The sequence below is a fragment of the Sinocyclocheilus anshuiensis genome, unplaced genomic scaffold (genome assembly GCF_001515605.1).
Source record: "Sinocyclocheilus anshuiensis isolate Anshui unplaced genomic scaffold, SAMN03320099.WGS_v1.1 scaffold51, whole genome shotgun sequence".
In the NCBI taxonomy this organism is placed as follows: Eukaryota; Metazoa; Chordata; class Actinopteri; order Cypriniformes; family Cyprinidae; genus Sinocyclocheilus; species Sinocyclocheilus anshuiensis.
The window spans coordinates 1,618,823-1,640,411 of NW_015548296.1; the positions used below are offsets into that span (position 1 = coordinate 1,618,823).

The 21,589-nt window shown below is 37.6% G+C and overlaps 1 protein-coding gene across 3 annotated transcripts in view; it reads right to left on the minus strand.

Moving 5' to 3' along the window:
• Positions 1-4,243: 4,243 nt before the first annotated feature.
• cdh4 (cadherin 4, type 1, R-cadherin (retinal)) overlaps positions 4,244-21,589 on the minus strand; it is a 263,794-nt gene continuing 246,448 nt past the window's right edge. For all 3 annotated transcript variants that reach the window (XM_016443676.1, XM_016443673.1, XM_016443674.1), the window contains exons 10-17: positions 13,244-13,429; positions 12,128-12,381; positions 9,821-9,963; positions 7,907-8,143; positions 7,449-7,682; positions 6,500-6,639; positions 6,188-6,352; positions 4,244-5,855 (exon numbers count right to left, since the gene is read on the minus strand). In XM_016443676.1, coding sequence (XP_016299162.1) covers positions 5,649-5,855; positions 6,188-6,352; positions 6,500-6,639; positions 7,449-7,682; positions 7,907-8,143; positions 9,821-9,963; positions 12,128-12,381; positions 13,244-13,429 — 1,566 coding nt within the window. In that variant the 3' untranslated portion in view covers positions 4,244-5,648. The remainder of the gene's footprint in view (positions 5,856-6,187; positions 6,353-6,499; positions 6,640-7,448; positions 7,683-7,906; positions 8,144-9,820; positions 9,964-12,127; positions 12,382-13,243; positions 13,430-21,589) is intronic.

Here is a 21,589-nt window from a genome sequence, read left to right on the forward strand (position 1 = left end):
CTCCAAATTGTCCATATGAATATTGGATATGCAGGGAGCAAACTGATTCCCCATTGCAGTTCCATGGACAAAAAATTATTGTATCACACTCAACTGTAGAACATCCAAAGGGGCTTCTTCACCTGGCCTACTTGAGTCAGCATCTACTAAATGCTTGTTCTACTTCTTTTAGACTGCTTTTTGATATTCATGAAAGTATACACTACATAAACTAAAATATTAGCAATGAAAAGCACTGATTCAGGAGAGATGGTTTCTCGTAATGACTACTTTCAGGTTTTAAAACCTATCCTGGTCATCCATCAGACCATTCAGAAATGTTCTTCCACCTGTAATCATGCTAATGAGATTCCCATTCGGATGACTCAGTGACAGCTCCTAAAACAAAACCCACACCATATTAAAATTCTCTGTGAACATTCCAGCACCCAGAAGGGGATTCTGAAACAATAAAATCCATCAGTGTCAAAGTTTCTACATGATATTTAATATTCTTTTACAGATACAGGTGTGTAAATAAGCCGTTTTGTAGATAATTTTACATCTAGCATCTAGCAACTATCGCTGTTCACCCCCTGAAAGTTTCACCAATTTTTAAGCTTAGTTTTGTCAGTTTTCCTACTGTACAACTTCACATGGCTAATATGGTTCCCAGATTACACCATTTTGTTTCTATGAAGACTTCACCCAGAGGTTTTTCACTGATTCCGGAAACTCAGCAAACTTGACTTTTGTGGGCCATTGACAAATCGCTCACCATCTCGCAAAAACAAAAAATGCAATTCATCAGACTCAGCAAAATGATATTATTGAAACAGAACAGTATGATACCGTCCAGCTGAAATACATATACAGCAGAATCCAGATCCACGGAGATTGTGTGTTTTGGCCACAGCCAATTAGTTGTCTCTCTTGAGACACGCCCACTATGGGAAGAACCAACTTTAGCATCCCAGAGGGATTTCAGAGTTCTGCTAAAGCTGCATTTTGACTTTGGTATGGATTGTCATGTTGCTGAATCAGGATTTAAACATCACCCTAGAAGTGACTAGACCCATCTCGATGCTACGTTAGCAAAACATTTACCAGTTGCCAAATATAAGTAAATTGTGTTCGACAATAATTTAGTGTCTAAGACTGGCGTGCTATCTCCATTGTTTACTGCATATACTATTAGTGAGCTGATGAAATATTACAATCTACTTCCCAGTTTATGTACTTATAATGCTGAATGATGGTTTGGTGAAACATGGACAACCATTACAGCAGGCACTGACAAATAAATTGCAAGGCTCCTTTGTAGTCATTTCATTTACATAGCTGAAACACTTTCTGTGGTTGACTTGCATCTCACAATAGAAGAGCTGAGTCAGCAAAGCATAGCCGTAGAGTGATTTTGTTCGCTCAGGATGCTCTCAGCACTTACCTGTAAACATTCAATTAAGACACCCTATTCAATAATGGACGCAGGCACATGTACACTGTCCAAATCATTTTCAAATTGATTTGTTCGCTTTCAAGGCCTTGGAAATCTAGGCCTATATTGAGTAATTGAAAAATATGTTTGTGTATTTGAAAGGGCAAACTTTATTAATAACACACACAGCGTTGGCCGCAAGCCACCTGTTAAGTTTGTATTTGCGAAAGAACAATCCATCAGTGCCTTACTATATTTTTTTTGCCACCATGGCTTGGCTGCCTGAGAACCGACTATACGAAGAAAATTCATCTTATAGCTGGCTTCATTTAAACACTTTCCTTTACTAAAAACAAGAGCTGCTATTAGATGTTTCACCAAAATGAAAATTCTATCTTTTATTCATTCTCATGTCGTTTCAAACCTGCAGGCCATTATTTCTTCTTGACTTCAAAATAAGATTTTTTTTTTCTTTTCTGTGTACTCAGTAGAGTACTCAGGAATACCTAATTGTGATTAATCAGTTACGATATTTATCATATATTTTCACTGATCTCTGTATATTTATTCCTATACACTCTTAGAAAAAAAAAGTGCCAGAATTGTACCTTTAATAAAATTATATACTCTAGAATGTTTACTAATGTTGCCTACTTTTATTAATATTGGTATATTTTATACTACAGACATTCTAAATACTATTATTCTCAACATGGATTTAATCCTCTATTTTAAGTTATGGAACCTTAAAAAAACTATGTGCAATTGGTTTCCAACATTGTTTAAAGTAAAATGAACTTACTTTAGTAGTACAGAAGACTTGCAATTATCTGTTAGAGTCACTTTAGTCCTACTTTAGTCCATTAAATTGTACAAAACATGGCTTAAACTTAAGCCTGTACATTCCATCAGTACATTTTTCAAAATGTCTCGTGTTCCACAAAAGAGAGCCATAGATGCCATCTCGTATGAGCATCTATTTTTTTGGCTCCCCTCTTTCCTCTCCTCCCTCTTTTCCTCTATTACCACCCCTTTTTGCATCTAATGACACATGCTCTTATAGTTTTGCTCTTTCTTCATCCCTCTCTCTTCTCGTCTGTGGGTAATTAGCAGTGTTCTGCTTGATGAGATTAAAGCAAGGGATTAATCAGAGCACTAATTGATCGACACGGCCGCAGAGAGTTCCAATCCCCTACAGCTCTCACTCTCTCTGTGTGCCGACTTATTGAAACCGCAGAGATAGGCTACTCATAGACAATTTTGGTACATGAAGAATAGATAAAACAGAACATGTTCACCATTAGTATGCAAAGGGTAACAGAGATGCAGAGAGAGAGAGGGATGCAGCGAGCTGGAGTTGTACTGATGGAAACAAATGGAAGAGCACTGATAAACTGTCAGTATGTACTGTATCTGTCTTTAAAATGGGCAAGAGGTTAATAAATGAGATCAAAACCAGAAGAGCTGTGGCATGCTTTAGAGGTTAGAGAGTCCAAACCAAACTCCCTTGTCTTTCCCTTCATTTTAGTGGTCATTTAAAACGGTGTTTTTATCGTGACAAAGTGACTTAAAAATGTGCTTTAAAATTATGCTTTAAAAAAGGCAAGTTGCGAAGCATCAGGCAAAAGTTGTCTAACGCAATTTAACATAGACTAACAATTAAACAATATTGTAGGTGGTATACAAGACCATGTCCTGAGTGGACGATCCCTAAATGTACCTTGAACATATGGACAAACTCCACTGCAACATAGATTGCAAGATGATAGGTTTATGATATGGAAATATTAACTTTCAACTTTATTTTGTTTTTCTCTGCAAATATTTATATGCAATTATTTGCAAATTAACCAATATATCAAGAAATTAATGCAATTATAATGTTAAACTGATTGATAGTCCTAATAAAGCATAAAGCAAAAAGCATTTTTTGAAAAAAAAAAAAAAAGAGATGAGAAAGTAACTTTTATAACATTTTTAATCTCATTACCCAATTGTAATTTCATACATTTTCATGGTCTTAAGCTTTAATCCACTCCCAGCGATTCGTCATTAGTGGTGGGCCTTATGTTTTAATTATGCCATATGCCCTTTGAGTACACTGACCTTTCACTGGGTCATGTGAAAGAACTTCATGGCTCATTTAAAAACATGTGAAAAATCTAGGGAACTTTCTGTCAGATAAGTGTTGTCATCACTGGACAGAGTGCTTCATTATTAATGCTTCTGAAGGCAAATGTGTAGGAGGAGCAGTCATCCAAAGTTATGTTAAGTCAATGTTAATTTAATGGTAATGCATGGAAATCCAGAAGTTCTAATGATAATCACGCTGCCATTTTAAAATGGCCCGATTTTATGGCTTAATCAGAAACCCCATACTGGATATATCAGCTAAATTCAATTGTCACTTGATGGCATAATGCAATGCTCACTCATGCCCAGAAAACATTATGACAAGCAGCTGAAAGAAACATGGAAGTATGACAGAGAAGAAAAGAGACATGAACCTATTATGGACAGGACAGAGACTTGAGAATTTTTCTTTTTTCTTTTTTTCAAAAAATGTGATTGTTTATTCTCTAAAGCACATCCAATATTTGAGATGAATGGAAAGAGAAATCAGTTACACTGAATGGTGGAGCAGGCATGATTGTAAGCTTCTCTGCAATGCAGGTTTAGACCCTTATCCAGGGACAGAACGGACGAGGCAGACTTTCTTCAGAACGACAAGACAAAAAGAACACTGCTGCATTTCTCATAGCCAAAGAATAAACGTAAAACCTAGGAGAAAAATACAAAAGACAAACATATAAAAAGAGATTTAAAAAATCCTACAGGATATAGATAAACACACACTCACATTCACACACAAACAGGCCCAGACACTGTCATTTAGCCCGACTTGGAGCTTGAAGAGCAGCAAATGCTTCAAATAATACTTCAACAATAAGTATTTTACAGCATTTTAAACATTTTGAATCTTTTTTTGTTTGTTTTTTATTTTTATTTTTTTCAGATTATATTTATTCCGTATGGTGTATATTCTTTGCCAACTACTTTTCACATTCTGACCACAGAGGAACAAGTGCGAGAGATTTGAGACATTGTTTTGAAAGAAGTCATGCACGTATAATATTTGAATCAACTTATAAAGTTAGAAAAGGGGAATGTTCAAGACAAAAAAAGAAGGTTTCTTCTGATGCAGTCCTTTTAGAGTCGGGTTTCTTCAGCCATCACTTTTAGTCTCACTGTCTGGCAACTTGTCATGCCTAAATTACCTTTACAATTCGGAAACGCAACACAAAATCGTACAAGGCAGGCAAGAGTATGAGCTAAAAGGCATTCTCCAGTAATATTTTTTCTTATTTGAAAATAAAGACCTTGATTTTTTTACACAACCATCACACAACATAACATTATATGGTCGTGGTCGGTCAAGTTTGAAAAAAACCAAAACCAAAAAAAAAAAAACTATGATTTTTCGAATTGGATCACTGTACTTCATACGCTCCAATTTCTCAAAGGAGAATGAGATTTCTGAAGGGAAAATGAGTCCTGTGTTTATCAACAAAAGTCTTGAAAAAACATTCTCTGTTTCCTTTGTTTGTTTTCCACATAGTAGTCAAAGAGGCGTTCTGCACCGGTAATGCAGGGATGAAAGGAAAGCAAAAGGTAGTTGAGAGGAGCAGACAGGAACGGGGGAGTGTGTGCCCAACAGAAGAAACTTTTCAAAATGGCAACCGACCCTGAGATTGCAGGAGTCCGATACAAAACACACCACAAAAGGCACTTTATCAACAACAGTGCTTCTGTTCTACTGAAATTCAAGTTGAGAGAAAAAGTGTGTGTGGAACTCTCTTTAGTGATAAAGCGAACGGAAAAACGAGCGTGCGCACTTATTCCCGCACGCCGAGAATTCCTTGTCGCAACTCGATTCCATCTTGAGCCTCTAGGCGGTCCGAGAGGAGTGACAAAACAACACTGAAGAAACCACAACGCGAAATATTGTAAAAAGCCGTAAAATACTTGTGGATTGCAGCAAAGGTCCAGAGCAGGCTGCAGGGCAATATCCTCCCCTGTCGATGCCTCCGTAGCGTGCAGAGGAACTTTAGTTGAGAGATAATCAGCCCACTTGGAGGCTTGGCGTGCGACTTCTCGATAAAACATCCGAGAAGCCAATTGTCCCTCCTGGCCCTCTCCGTTCCCCTCCGTCTTCCTCGCGTTCCCACCTTCAGTCCTCTCCCCCTCCTCCGTAGAGGTCTGCCAGCTTTTTGAAGCGAGGACCCCAGTCATTGAGGTAGTCGTAGTCCTGTTCTCCAGAGCTGGAGGAGTCCAGGGAGCTAACAGAGCCTGCTGTGGAGCCGCTGCCCTCGTAGTCAAACACCAGCAGAGAGTCGTAGGGGGGAGCAGTGGGGTCATTATCCGCCGCGCGCAGACCCTAATACGAGAGAGGGAGAGAACGTGAGATGAGGCTGCTGGAACAGACGCATACAAAGTGATCTGAAAGCCGCTGCTGGAAAGTGCTTCAAGGGGTCACATCAGGAGGAATCAAATTTTCCTTGATCATTTGAGATGAAAGACCTTGATGCACTATGAAAACACGCTGTAACATCCTGCTCAGTGAAAAAGACCATTTTTTTTAAACTAAGCTGCAAAAATGACGACATTTCAAATTAAAACTGTGTTTCCTTCCTATGCCCCTCAGCAGGCATTAGTTGAACTTGAGGTCTAACTAGATTATCTTCATGATAAGAAACAGAGGGAGCATACGTCAATGATGAACTCCCCGATGTCCCCTGGGTGTGGCACTGTGGGCCGGACAGGGTACTGAGATTCTAGGATAACTGGTCTCTCGTCCACTCTCCGCACACCTGCAGGCTTGCTCATTATGTGATCTAGAGACTCGGGCTGCTGCAGCTGACTCAGATCATAGTCCTGCAACCGAAATAAAAATAGACCAGGTCACGTCTGAAACAAGGTCAGAGATGCTCTTGCAACTGACAAAAAAGCAGCAAACTATTGAAAAGTTCAAAACGGCCTTGACTCGAAAATCGATAACTGCATGACATGTGTGACACTGACCTGATCTTCCTCTCCTCCTCCCTCTTCATCATACTTCAGGATATTATCTCTGACGTCATCCTCAGGGTCGATCAATAAGGGTTTCGTCTGACGCTCCTTCTCCCTTCGCTTCACCCACACCACAAAGAACAGAACCATACCTAAAAAACAAACATACAGGGGCGTCATGCACCTATTTTCTCATTTTGACAGGGCACCAGTGGTGGTCCAGACGTATTTAGTGCCTTAGGCAAGATAAGACATGATCTAAGAAAACAAAACACTTTCTGATGCACTTATATATAGTTGAAGTTTAGATGTGTAAGTCTACTGGTACAGTATACTGTTCTGGGGTTGGTAAGCTAAAAAAAAAAAATCTCTTATTCTCACCAAAGGCTGCATTAATTTGTTTAGAAATACAGTGAAGCAACAGTTTAATATTTAGCTTTAAATATAATTTATTCTTGCGATGGCATAGATGAATTTGCACTGCTTGATATTTTTGTGGAAACTGTATAAATGTTTTACAGGATTCTTTGATGAATACAAAATTCAAAAGAACAGCATTTATTTGAAATAGAAATCATTTGTAACATTATAAATGTCTTTACTTCCATATAATATAATATAATGTAATGTAATAAATATTTTTTGGAAGTTTATAATATAATTTAATATATGATACTTTTTGGAAGTCGCATTTAAATTTTTAGATGGCACATGCATTGAATGGCAATAGTCCTGTACATATTTCTAAGGAGTCTTTGTTAGGAGGTTCATAAAGCTGAGAAAATGTTGACTGACAGTTCAATGAAAATGAATAATCAAAAATTAAATGACATGTTGAAAGGTTATTAATCACAATTTACTGATGTTGTGGAGATTTGATTTTGTTGCATTCTTTGATTTAATCATCTATTCATTTATAAATCAAACCATCAATCTGCACGCTAATCCATCCATCACTTACTGAGCAGTATAATGATACAGATGAGGATGGTGATGATGGCTCCGGTTCCCAGCCCGGCCACAGTCACTGCCCCGATCACAGTACAGTCTCCGTTTTCATCACAGGGACACACCTTCACCATCAAAACAGAGGTGTTGGACAGGGGAGGGTTTCCCGAGTCGGAAACTAAAATGGGAACTCTGTACATGCCTGCCTCCAGGTACGGGATCCGGAGCTTCAACTGGGCATAATTACCTAGAAAGAGATAGAAAATTAAATATTTGGATATTTTTGGAAACTATATTTACATATTAACAGCAAATCTTTTTTCTATCCACTATTAATAATGTTAGATGCATTATCTTGAAGGAAAACCTTTTAACTGACAGCAAACGCATTAGCTGAAGTTAGAATGACCTGTTGAAATGGTAAAAGCCTTGAATACTTTGAATTTGTAATATGTAAAATCCAAGTCTAACCATTCAGGCGTGAAATGGTCCAGTTACGGCGGGCAGAAGAGGGGTAAGAGGGCAGCTCAAAGACATATGGGCCGGCATTGGGCTCTGAATCTAAATCCGAGGCTGTGATGTTGACTGGATACCCGTGTCGTGACCTCTCGCAGACCAGAGCCTCTTGAGGAACTAAGACAGGCACGTTGTCATTCACATCTATCAAATAAATCTGGACAGTACCAGTTCCTGTGGCAGGAGGGGAACCTAAGAGACAGAACGAGGATAACGACAGTCAGGGGTTAGGGTCATAAAGTTTATGTATTCGTCCTGAAAACTCTCAATTGCGTCAGATATAAGAAATGATAACTGCACATAAATATTTCACACAGCTGTTTTCCCTTTAATAGAGCTGGGCTCTCTCAGAGGACAGATATGTGTAATAACTTTGCCTGAAGAAACAGACATAGCTGCTCCCTACGGCTGTGTGTGAATCAAAGACAAAAACAGAGGTCAGATATATACCTACACGCTCTCAAAACACAATCTGCCATCACAGACGAGGGGCATTTGTGGAAAACATGGCACGGTATCATTCCCAAATCTCTGACTGAGTAACAGGCTAGATATTATAAAGATCGATTCTGTCAAATTCTGTTATTAGAAGGTCCGATATGAGTCTAAAATACAACCCGTCAACCCTGGACATCTTGGACGTATTGATTTAGGCCAATATGCCTTTGTCCTGACAAGGCCTGCCACTACGGACACCTTTGAAAACTTCTGGGAAAAACACACCAAGACAGGCAGATGGATTGGTCAATTTCCTAATCATACCAACCTCCCCTGAAGTTTTCTGAGCTTTTGAAGCAATACCCTAAGTTAAGCAATTTCAGCTTCTACATTTTAAAGAGTCTGACGAAAAATAAACAGGCAAATAAACGGTAATATACATCTCCTTTCTGATAATCAAAAATATAATCAAACACGCTCGCCTAAATCATTAATAATTCATTTTAGTGGATTGGTTTGGTTTCATTTAGATCAATTCAATTCAATTGCAATTGGTTCATTTAGATCATCCTCTCTCATATGTATTGTAATGTTGGAAAGTCGGATTAATTCCAATAAATCAGTTTGTCCTAAATAGTTTTCTTTCCCTTTTTTTTACCTATGTAGAATTGGATTTGATTTATTGCAGAAAACTGGTTTGTCCTTAACAACCTTATTTTTCATATGTAGCATTGGAAAGTCTGAGTCATCTTAATAAATCAGTTTGCCCTAAATGATTCTTCCTCAGAAGCATCTTTTGAAAATCTGATTCATTCAAGTAAATCAGTTCGTTCAACTATCCACTTTCTCAAATGTAGCATTCGATGGTCCCATTTATTTTAGTGAACTGGTTTGTTGAACAGTTCCTGTAAATAAGCATATTAAAAAAAAACAATTCACACATTTATCAGTCCCTCATCCTCAAAACCCTAAGCAAAACTAAGTGAGTTAAAACAACACAACCTAAACTACATTAAATATGGGTTCACTTGTAACGAGGATAAGCATTTGTCCTATTCATACCAACTCTTACTAATGTTTTTTTGATGGTGTTAAGCAATTCGTCTGTCTATTTAGGAAAGTTTGTGTAAAAATGGGCAGGCAAATCAACTGCGATTGGACAGCAGCTTTGTTGGAATACCTTCTTGGTTGAATAGAGCACGAGAATGAAATCCAATCAGATTTGAAAAATGCCCCAGTGCTGATAGGTTATGAATCGATAGGCTGTGAACAGCTTTTTGGCTCTGTGGGACAAATTAAGTTCAAGCTAACCAACTTCTCTCCAAACTGACCTACCCAATCGTTTAAATCCATTTGTTTCCCCAAACACAGCATCGACACTCAAAGTGTTGATTTTGCTCAAACTTTCCAACTCCCCCCCTCCATTCTTACCATTGTCTATGGCCAAAAAGGTCGCTTCATACACGTTTTTCTTCATATATGGCGATTCGCGGTCCAGCACCGCCGTGGTGGTAATTCTTCCATTGGTCCTGTTGATTTTCAGCCAGTTGGCTGGATCTGACAGTTTGGAGTACCTGAAGGCCAAAAGCATTTGTTCATCAGATTACTCTGGATAAAAATCCATAAGCATCCGCAAGACGCGGCCATAGAGCTCAACATTCAATCATAATTTATGCTGTAACAGTATGGCTGAGGGTAATAATGTAGAACTTTGAGATCATCAATCCATTTAAATGCCGTTAAAATCATATTTAGTCTGTTATGAGGATATAGCATGTGGATTATTAAGATATGTCCCTCATTCAGTCACAGCACGGGTTCTGTTCTGATCAATGGATCTGCACAGAGAAATGTGGAAACATTTACACTCAATCAAATCACAGATGTGACACATAATCTTTCTTCTATATATTATTGGGTAATGTATCAGGCTTCTGCGCTATTAATCCAAAACACTGAAGTTAAAAACAGTTACAGCCTATTCATCTGCCAGACCGGGTCTCAAAAGTTGGTAAGAATGCCATTGCATCGATTCGCTACTGGTGTTCGATTATTAGCGCAAATTATTTCAGTATTGCTAATAATCAAGCCCACACTGCATCTTTTTGTTTATTTGTTTGCTAAGCACTTTCCTGTGACTTACTTGAGCCTATAACATTGATAGATTCGGAGAGTGAGAGCGTCACAGTGTGGACCATATTGATCGAACCGTTCCTCGCACACAGTGATCTATGAAGCAAGTCTAGTGAAGTTCCCCAAGTGTGAGAGTGAACGTGCAGGGAGGCAAACTTTGGATCGATACTTCAAGCTGGCATGTTGCCCGCACACTTCTGAGTCATGGAAAACGACTGATAGAGAGAGAGGGAGAGACACAATAGGAGCAGCAGTGTGGGGAACGGTTCGGCTCATTACTCGACGACCTTTCACCCTGTTGCTTGGCAACCCAGGCACAACCAAGGGACTAGAACAGGAGCGAGTCAATTAAAAGCATTTAGCTGCTCCCGGGGTGCTAATGGTGCGAACGATATGTGCTACATCACTTGACATACAGCGCAGTATGGAAATTGCATGTACTTCTGACGTTCGCTTACAAAGTCAGGGGCTGACCTGCACCCGGGAGTGATGGATTTGTTTTAAGCCTGGTTTCTATAAAAATTGCTCTTAAACTCACTAGTCAAATAAAGCCCTCATGGATTCATGGGAATTTTAAAACTCAAGCATGATTCAGCAGAAAACTGAAAAGTGAGAAGTGTGGGTAGAACATACTAGACTTTATGTGGCGGACATCTTGATTTGCTATTCATGTGTGTCACTCAGCTAATGAGCGCTTTATGTAAATGAACAATAGCAATTGCTGACTCAATCGATCATTCAAAAAGACACCGGACCGAAACAATTTAAAAGCATTTAATTAACAGTATTGTTGTTATGAGACATAAATAAAACAAAAATACGTTTTCACGCAAATGCGGTGTATAATTGTGCACTTATATGTAGGTCAATAATGTGACAACGATTTTTTTTTTCTCTTCTAAATAAGTTAGTAAAAATACATTAATGACTGGACTATACATCCATGATATACATACTCAATATGTGAATAAAAATACATTTAGATTTTTTTGTAGGGCTTAATAAACTGTAACTGCAAAAAATAAAAACCTAACAACCTAAAAAACAACATTATTATTATTATTTAAAACACTGTTAATGTTTTAAAAACTCTGTGTGGTGTAATAATCATGTAGAAAGCCATAAAATAGGAAATTATATAACAGAGTGGACTCCTGAGGTCGTTATTATCATGACAAAAAATATGAAAACAAAAAAAAAGACATTTTGAATCTTTTTTTTTTTTTTTAAAGAATGATTAGGATATATAGCCTATGCTGAAGTGCATTTAGTGTGTAAGAAAAATGTATGACATTTTACTTAATGGTTACATCACTTGACATTGAGTTTTTTAATCAGACTTTTTGACTGAAAAAGGTATAAATATTATAAAAAAAATGTATAAAAACAACTTGAAAATTAAGTGAATATTAATAATAACCTGTCATCTTTGGAGTAAACTTAATTTTTTTTCCCTTTTTATCATTGTAGACACACTGTCAATAACCTATGTGTGTGTTTGAGTGAGTAAGAACATAAATGATTGACATTTACGGTCACTCAGAAAGATTGACATTCCGAGTTTCCAACAGACAGACAAAAGCACCTGCTGTCATTCCTCTCTACCTGATAGTCTGCTGGATGAAGCGGTCTGGATCCAGTGCCGCAAAAGTAGCGAGGGTGGTGTCAGCAGGCACTCCCTCTTCAAAACGGATGATTTTAGGGTTGGAAGGAAAGACGGGAGCCTCGTTGACATCCAGTACTTTGATGGAAACAGCAGCAGAGGAGGACGGCGAGGAGGGGATCCCGCTGGCCAGGTGAGCTTGGTTCGACACCACCACCATCAGCGTGAAGGCATCATTCCTCTCATAGTCGACCGGCTACACATATGCACACAAACACAAAAGTTCCTTCAGATTTCAAACAACTTGATTGTGCTCTGATTCAATGCTTTTTTGATTCAATTAAACCATTCAATGAAACAGCAAAACCCATTTCAATAAGACATTAAACTAACTCTTCACTGTCAGGTTGAATGAGACTCCAAAAGTGTAAGAAGAGGAACAGAAAGTGACTTCAGTTTGGAGATGAAGTGAACCCTAGAGTAAAGGTTAGAAGGAGTTGACGAGGAGATGAGCGTGAGAGGACCAGCTGTTCCGTGGGTAGAAATGTGGTGTGCCGAAATGCATGTGACCATGAAAGCTGTGTAACACTTCCAAAAAGACTGAAATACATTTTTGCCGAAGGCTTCTATTGCTCTCTCTCACACACACCATGCAAATGGCCAAACACTTTAATATTGGAGCAGTAAAGGCTACAAAACTGGGGGGAAAGATAAAAGATTACGCATCATAGATTTCTTATTTTGTTTTTTATTTTTTTCAATTTATCTGTGAACTATTTACCTGTGTTGGGTTGCAATCTCCTGCTTCTTCCATTACCATTGTTTTAGCAGTTTAAAGTATTATTTTTTACCATTCGTTAAATTGAAAAGGTTTTAATATGAATAGTACTGAGATATGCTGAGGAATTGTTTTTAGATTTCTCATTAATTTCTAAGTGGAAATGATGCTTTTCTAAAGCTAATTCCAGGTAAAGCTGTTCCGTGTCTGAAGACAGAGGAAATACTGTACAGTGGATGAGAGTGTTGAATGTTTGAGTATGCAGAGTTAAAAATCAAAAGATCAGCAGTCTGAGAACCACGAACAATGTTTGACAATGTAACCAACTGGATACACCTACCTTAACCACTATGACCTTGCCGTCATTGGTGACTTCATCAGTGCGTATAGCGAAATGGCCCATCGCATCTCCTCCTGTAATCCTATAGACGGCGTTCCAATTTGGTGTATGAGGCTGGTCCTTGTCTCTGACTGTCAAATTGGCCACAACCACACCCACAGCATTCTCTGGGACCTCTCCTAGGAACTAAGAGCAAGAGAAGAAACACATAAAATGAGATGCTAAAATACTTTTAAAACAAACATAAGTTTTTTAAGCATACCATAAACTTCAAAATGTATTCAGACAGTGAAAAATGCACAAACACAAAATCTTAAAAAATTCAAACACTCACTACAAAATTGGACCAACTGATTCGAAAGTTAATTGCAAAAATTACCAAAAAAATAAAAAATAAATAAAAAATTAGTTTCTACTGCAATGGAATTCATACATATTAGGATACCAAATACTTGGGAATAATTAGGGCCAATCTATTACAGGGACAATTGACTTGAAGGAACCTACAGTTCAGTGTCCTGCTCAAGGCACAATGGTAATGGTTCATGGGTTATTACCAAACAGTTCCTTGAGGGCTTTGTTCTTGGACTGGTCAGCTTTTTTGGGATGGCTTCCGAATATAGCAATAGTTCAAGGTAGCATTACAGACAGTGTTAGGGGTAAGTTTTGGTTCTCATTTGTTACACATGGCTCTTGAAAGAATATCACACTCTAGCTATACCCACAGCCCAAGGTGCAAATGTGCGGCAAGCTGTAGCACACAAACACAAGCTCATTACAGCTCAGTAATCTGCTGTTTAAAGGGGTTATGAAGTGTGTCCGCCAGATGCTGTTTACAGTAATGGCATCACTATGCAGCAGACACTACAGCCAAATACACACTGCTACATGCTCAGACCTGTGCTGCAGTGGAGGCTATTTACTTTTAAGTGTAGCTTCTTAAGATTAAAGCTACTCATTATTTAAAGTATTAAAGCTTTAGAGCTACTCTAAAAAGTCAGGTACACTACAAGCTACTAACAACAGCTACTATACTAATATGAACTAATTAGCTATTCTTAAAGTAGTTAGCTACTTGATAATGTATTTTGCCACACTACAAGGTACTAATGAAAGCTACTATACTAATTATGACTAATAAGCTTGTGACGAGTGGGGCGGGGCCGAGAGCCATGGGAACGGAGCGAGAAGAATAAAAAGGAGGAGTGACGACAGTGAGACTCGAGACCGGTGAGTGGTGCAGGTGTCACTCATCAATTACTCCACCGGCCTCGCTCCGTTCCCACGGCTCTCGGCCCCGCTCCACTCATCACAAAGCTATACTAAGAGTAGTTAGCAAAATAAAATTAGCAACACTAACAGCTACTAACAAGCAAACACAAACTAATTAGATATTCATAAAATAGTTCGCTACTTGAAAAGTAGTGCACAAGATACTAACAAAAGCTACTATACTAATACGGACTAACAAGGTATTCTTAAAGTAACGACAAAACTAGCCAAAATGCTAAAAGCTGTAAACATGCTAACAACCCTAACGAAAATTAATCAAGGTTTTTTTTTATAGTAAAAATGTAGTAACCATGTTTTTTTGGTGAATTGAGTGCCATTTGTATAACCACAGTTTTACTACAAATACCATTGTTAAACTGGTTAGTATAGCAAAACCATGGTTAATTTGTGGTTACCATGGTTTAACTGCTTTTTTTTTTTATTTGTAGTACAACCATGGTTAATTTTCGTAAGAGTACTTACATTAACTATACAATAGCTATTCTTAAAGTATTTAGCTACTTGAAAAAGTAATTTATTACACTACAAACTACTTATGAAAGCTACAATACTAATAAGGACTAATTAGCTATTTTTAAAGTAGTTAAATACATGGAAAAATAGTTGCTACACTACCAGATACTAACAAAAGCTGCTATACTAATAAGGACTAAGTTATTTTTAAAGTAGGTAGTTAAAAAGTTAGCTTCACTACAATCCACTAACAAGCAAACTATATATTCTTAAGAAATTAGCTACACATCAAGCTACTAAAAAAAGAAACTTTAAAATAAAGTTTATTTTATTTCCTACCATATTAACAATACATTTACAACCAATGCAACTAATAAACTTCATAATTTCTAAAATGGTGTAAAAAGCTTAGATTTTTTTTTTTAAGATTTATTTTTGTTTTTTTTGCCTTTATTACGATAGGACAGATCAGCGCTGACGGGAAGTGAGAGAGAGAGAGGGGGGCGGGATCGGGAAAGGTCCTTGAGTTGGGATTCGAACTTGGGATGCCCGTAGCACACTGCCCACAAGGCTATCGACTCTGACAAAAGCTATGAATTTTTTAACTGTTCATTTAACTGAATAATCCAAATGAACCTAATGAACATGTTATAGGAGTGGGTTTGATTCATGCCTGAGTTTGTTTGATTACAAATGCTACTCATTGGAAAAAGTAGCTTATTAAGTGTTGATAAAAAAAAAAAAATTAATTATCGTTTTTTATTTTTTATTATATACTTAGTAACTCCCCAACACTGGCAAAGATGCTTACATATACACCAGATACTTAAAAAAGAGTAAATGGTGGTTTATTTTCATGGTTTATTGGTTGAAATCGTCAAAAGGAGAGAATGATAGAGAGACAGTAATATCTACTGGCTGTAGTGATGAAAACATCACAGGGCCGTCCCGTCTCTCCGACTGCACGCTGTCTGGAATGCACAGCTGCATTTACTGATAAGCAGAAAAACACTCTGTTGAGATCAAACAAATGTGCTGTGTCCCTTCCAGGATGGGGTGCAAGAGACCAGTAGAGGACAGGACAGTAGAACACATGATTGAGTGACTGATTGATCTGTGCAAAATCAGAGTATGCTTTCTCTATAGGCTACTGCTTCCAGTTAGATAAAAAAAAAATTATCTGGAGGCTAGTTCAATAATATTTTGAAATTGTGTGTATGTGTGTATGTGAAGGCATGGTACATGTGTGTGCGTGCTGTTAAAAAGAATAGGGAAGGAAAGCAATACTTGTTTATGATTTGTGGATTATTGCGGCGGGAAGTTGGAAGAAATTCAGAGGATAGACAAAGAAAATAATTTTTTCTTCCTTTCCCTTGGTGTTTTGGAACCAAGGGCAACATTGGAGCCACATTCTTTTAAAATATATGTAAAGAAATAACTCATTAAAAAAACGTGAGTATCTCATAGGCACCATATTAGATGTGCTAGTTTGATTGTACTTAAAGGCAGAAATGATCTGTGACATCAATGAATTAATTAGAGGAATAATGGATTTACGTCTTTCATCAATATTCAGTACACTTCCATTCAAGTCAGTTGGAAGAGCTAAAGATATTCATTACTAGTAACACTATTTATATTTAATGACAGGCTGAGGGTGATGCCCAATATTATTTTATTTTTAAATCTCACTTCAGTCAAGAGTTTACATTTGAATTTTTGTAAACAGCTCAGTATCAAAGAAAAAATAAATAAAGAAAGAATAAACCATATAAAACATAAAGTTTCTATGGTTTGTTTATTTTTTTCCCATTTTTACTTAAATAAATAATCACAGAAGCCCTAAAGCACATTTTGCAGAGTTGTACTTTCTTTTGACTTAAAAAGTTACAGTAAAACAACCCTAAATCAATGTATTTGTGATATACTTGTTGAATGATTATACCTAATCACAATAATATCAAAAATGTTGATGCTTATAAATGTATTCTTGGGCTTCTGTAAAAAATATAAATAAACAAACAGAACTAGCATTTGCGGTGAGATATTTAGAGAGTATATAAAAGTAAAAATAGAGACAAAACAAAAATTGAGATGAAAAACACGACTACAGAGACGTGATTTTATGGCATTCTAAAGAAAACAGATCCATACCATCGCAGCACATAAACATTAGTGCCTCGCACTGACGATAAAGCCTGTGGTATGCTACTTCCCATGGCGACGAACTCTCAGGTCCACTGTGTTCATCATCTTCTTCTAAACCACCATCATCTTCATCATCATTATAATTGCCATTACAGTCATCATGGTGCTTCAAAACAGAGAGCGATCAGTTATATCTTAAAACGCAGTACTATTTTGCTTCACTCTCCAGAAGCGATGGCTCTTTCCATATTCATGCGGTTTTTACATGAATAAAACATACGGCTGTCTTCAAATTGGAAGCGATATATCTGCTAGGTTTACACCCCCTCAAGCAATTTTGCTTAATTAGCTTGCTTACGTTTCTGAGGGTCTCCTACGGCAAGATGTATACTGCTTCATGCCTCTGTCAAATGCAAATAATCACAGAGCATTTCTACCCTGCTTCGAACTCAGTCTGTGTGGGTGAATGAGAGAGCGAGAGAGGATGGATGAAAAACAAAACAAATTAGTTCTAGCACATAACTCATGAATTCTGCTCGAAAGATGGTGCGTATGTGCTTCAGTGTGCATCTGCGTTTGTCACAAGCACGCAATTGGAAGAAGCGCAAGCCCAATTCCACGGCCTATAGCCATAAAGCGTCGATGAGAAGTTGATTCCGACGTTCATAATCTCAGCTTTAAAGCTTTACTTTAATTAAATGTTTGTCTGCGTTTAACTAGCAACGCACGTGGTGAAGAATTTCATACGCTTACGAGCAAGTCAATTTGCTGTCTGTGCTCCACCATCAAGGTGTTTGATAGTTTTGCTCGTTCTCTTTCTTCCAAGTGTAGGCCTACTATTCCTAAAAAACAGATTCAGCAAGTCTTTCACAAACCGCTGACTGAATCAACAAACCTCTTGCAAGTGTCAGGTCGTGCGAGCACGCCATAAACCAGTTGTGGGTAATTTTCTCTCGGCTCAGTGATATGTGACACAAGTGTTTGTTATTGGGAGCGAGAGCATGTGCCGAGTGTGGGACTTAATTGCTGGTGTCATCTGGGTTAACTTGCTCTGTTAGGACCCGTCATACGCATTGAGCTAAGACAAGACAACCCAAATGCTGGAGTTGTTCTTCTGCTGCACTGTATAATTACGGACGCTGCGATGGAGAAGGACGTGTGCGCCAGAGCACTCTAGCCTGCATGGAGGAAAAAAAACTTTCGAAACTTGACAATTTCAGAAAGTATCAAGAGTAATCAAGTGGGTGGATGAGCAATGAGTTCATTTGATTTTAGTTTTGCTTTCAGTTTCGCTCTGTTTTGCCCTCACTGTTCATTCAGACAGAGAAAGTGTCTAATGCACGGATGAGAGAGTCTTAGTTTGTATTACATAGGGGAGGTGTCACAGAAAAGATGGATGGAGGTCTGTCCTAAGTCCCTACATCCCAACTCTCCATCTCATTCTGGACCATAAGCGATGATAGACCCTATTTTAAATCTGCAATTAACTGAGCTGTCAGCACCCTTAAAAATCTGTGATTGTGTGATCTCTCTTCACGTTTGATGAAAACAGCAGCTGCGGCAGCTATCTGAAGCTGTTCGCTGTGAATACTCATTAAACAACTTTCAAATTTATGTTAAGTATTATCCTTTTCCCTCTAAAAATAACTGTCAATCGAACAAGTTTTGAACTTCTACTTGCACTTAAAGGGATAGTTCACCCAAAAATAAAAATTGTCACCATTGACAGTACTCACCCTCGTGTCATTCCAAACCCATAAGAGTTTTTTTTTCCATCTTTGGAACACAATTGAAGATATTTTTTAATATTGTCTAATCCTTTTTGTCACACACACACACACACACACACACACACACACCGTGAAAGAGTAATCCCAACCCAGGCTCATTGGAGATATGTGCATGTCGCAAATTGATATTACATTGCTTCTTCATTTTTCACGACAGTTTCAAAGTGAAATGTCCAGTAAGTGGTGCTAAAAGTGCATTCATTTCAATTTGGAAAATATTAACATAAATCTGGAAACATTTTTATCACATTGGCTGTTGTATGTATCATGGCAGTTTGGAAATGAAATGGTGAGTGGCACTAAAAGTTTGAAAATAACGGACCACCTACACTAAACCCTCTCCAAACCTAATCAATGTTAACAAAAGCAAACATGAGACAAAAATGTAACTGAAACCTTGCCATGCCATTTTAGCTTACTTCTAAGTCTTTGAGCTGGAATAAAAGTTGTTGGTGTTTTAATAATGTTTATTACAGCTTAAAACTGCAGTGAATTGTATGTGTAAGTATGCTTTTAATATGTGTAAGTATGCTTAAAATAAAAGTTTTGGTTACATGGACTTTCAATGGTGTGACAGAAATCTCTAATTTTCCTTCCTTTGTGTTTCGAAAATGAACAAAATAAACATTCCTCTAAGCAGCATCAGCTCTGGCTCAAGCGAGGGGCATTGGGCCATGACCCCAGGGAGAACCTTTGACCTTGACCCTGTAAATCCTTGAGGCATCCACTATGGGCGTCTATACCCCTGTCAGACCTGTCCACAAGCATCTAGTCCTCAAAAACAACATTTGAGAATAAAATGACACCAATTAAAATGAAGAGCAAGACCGTCTGATGCCAGATGATAGATGTCATACTGATTCACTAACTATCGTTTGGCCTTCAAATAAATATTACAGGTAGAAAAAAATGTGCAAAATAATTCAGAATGCTTCAGCATCAGACGGCGTGGCAGAGGCCCGGGGATATTACTTAATGAGAGAGAGAACGCAAGGGCACCAGAGATGAGCGCTGCGAGAGAGCGATAAAAGAGGGATGGCAGATAGCAGGAAATAAATGGAAACGGAGAGATAGATACCGAAAGCCAGAGAGAAGGATCGAGGGAAGGAGATAAATGGCTAAGCGAAGAAGGAAGGAGAGACAGAGACAGAGATGAAGGCTGACAGAAACAAACACTGGTAAATGTGGGAAGAGAGGTGTAGAGATACAGAGATAAAGAAAACAGGAGATGGAGGATGTACGGAAAGAGAAAGGAGAAAAAAAAAGAGTGGATGAGAGAGGATTGACGCCAGATGCCTGAAGAGAAACTACAGTCACCTAAGGGGCAAAACTGGCACTAGGACAGGAGAGAGAGAGAGAGAGAGAGAGAGAGAGAGAGAGAGCACCTGATCACACATCTCTCTCATTCCCTCTCATCACCTCCCAGAATTCATCGCTCTTAGTGAATCTCTCTTTGTTTCACAGCTCCTGTAGTTCCTCCAGCTGTCAGACAGTATTGTGTGAATTAAATGAGTATCAAGACACTGTTCGAATTCAGAAATCGAGGTAATGAGAGGAGTGGATGCGTCCAAACAGGCAGAGCTCTGTTCCAAAACCTAATCTTAGAAGGCAGCGTCCTAACCGTCATGGCACCTCTGACATACTGATCTGGAGCACTCTACATGAGCAGCAACTATCAGTGCCATACAAATGGAAATCTGGCTTACAATTGCAATTATTTTTTATAGAATTTGATGTTAGCAGAATGATACTCTTATAAGCATACAAATACAAATATTGGGTAAAATAATGCTATAGGCAAGACATTACAGGCAAAAACATGTTTTTTCATGCACTGGTCAGTTTTGAGATTTTGGGTTAAAAGCTGTTTGGCTTTTCATAAATGTTTCAGACTAGTGGGAAGAAAATATCCAAAATACACTTTAAGTGTTAATTTTATTGACCTTTATCTATTTATGTCTGTAGATTTCAATTTTAATACATACCTTTAAAAGCTGTTTCTCAAAATGTGTAGAACTTCAGCAGAACTTGCCTGCAGCAAATTTTACAATTTTATTTCTATCTATATTTTAAATTTTTTTTACAGAGTTTTGTTTATACATTTGTTTTCTTTAACAAAATTTAATTCCTAGAAACATGGTGAAAATGTATTGTTTTTGCTGTAGACAGCATTTCCTGATTTATGGAGTGATGAAAGATTTCCAAAATCCCCTCAACAAAATGAAACAAGAATTTTGAATCTGGCTTTATCCAGTGTTCAGATTTCTGTTCTGAAAAGTATGCAAATTAGTGCATATTTAATTAGATACCGCCTCATATTTAAACATAACATTTCAGAAAACCTGTAATACAAAAATGCTTTCAATTATTTATGTAATAAATCAACTTGGGAAATATGGTAATATCTAGATAATTTTTTGACCCTACACAACAATATTTTTAAAGGGGTCATCGGATGCAAAATTCACTTTTGTTGTTGTTTGAACATAAATGTGTGTTGGAAGTGTGTGTACACAGAGATAGTCCATTATAAATGTAAAAATAGATTTTGTATGGTGTTCATTGTGTGTTATAAATAATCATATTCTTAACCACAAATGCGTAAGCATTATAATGTATTATAATTGTTGTTATGATTATTTATAAGATGATATAAAATATT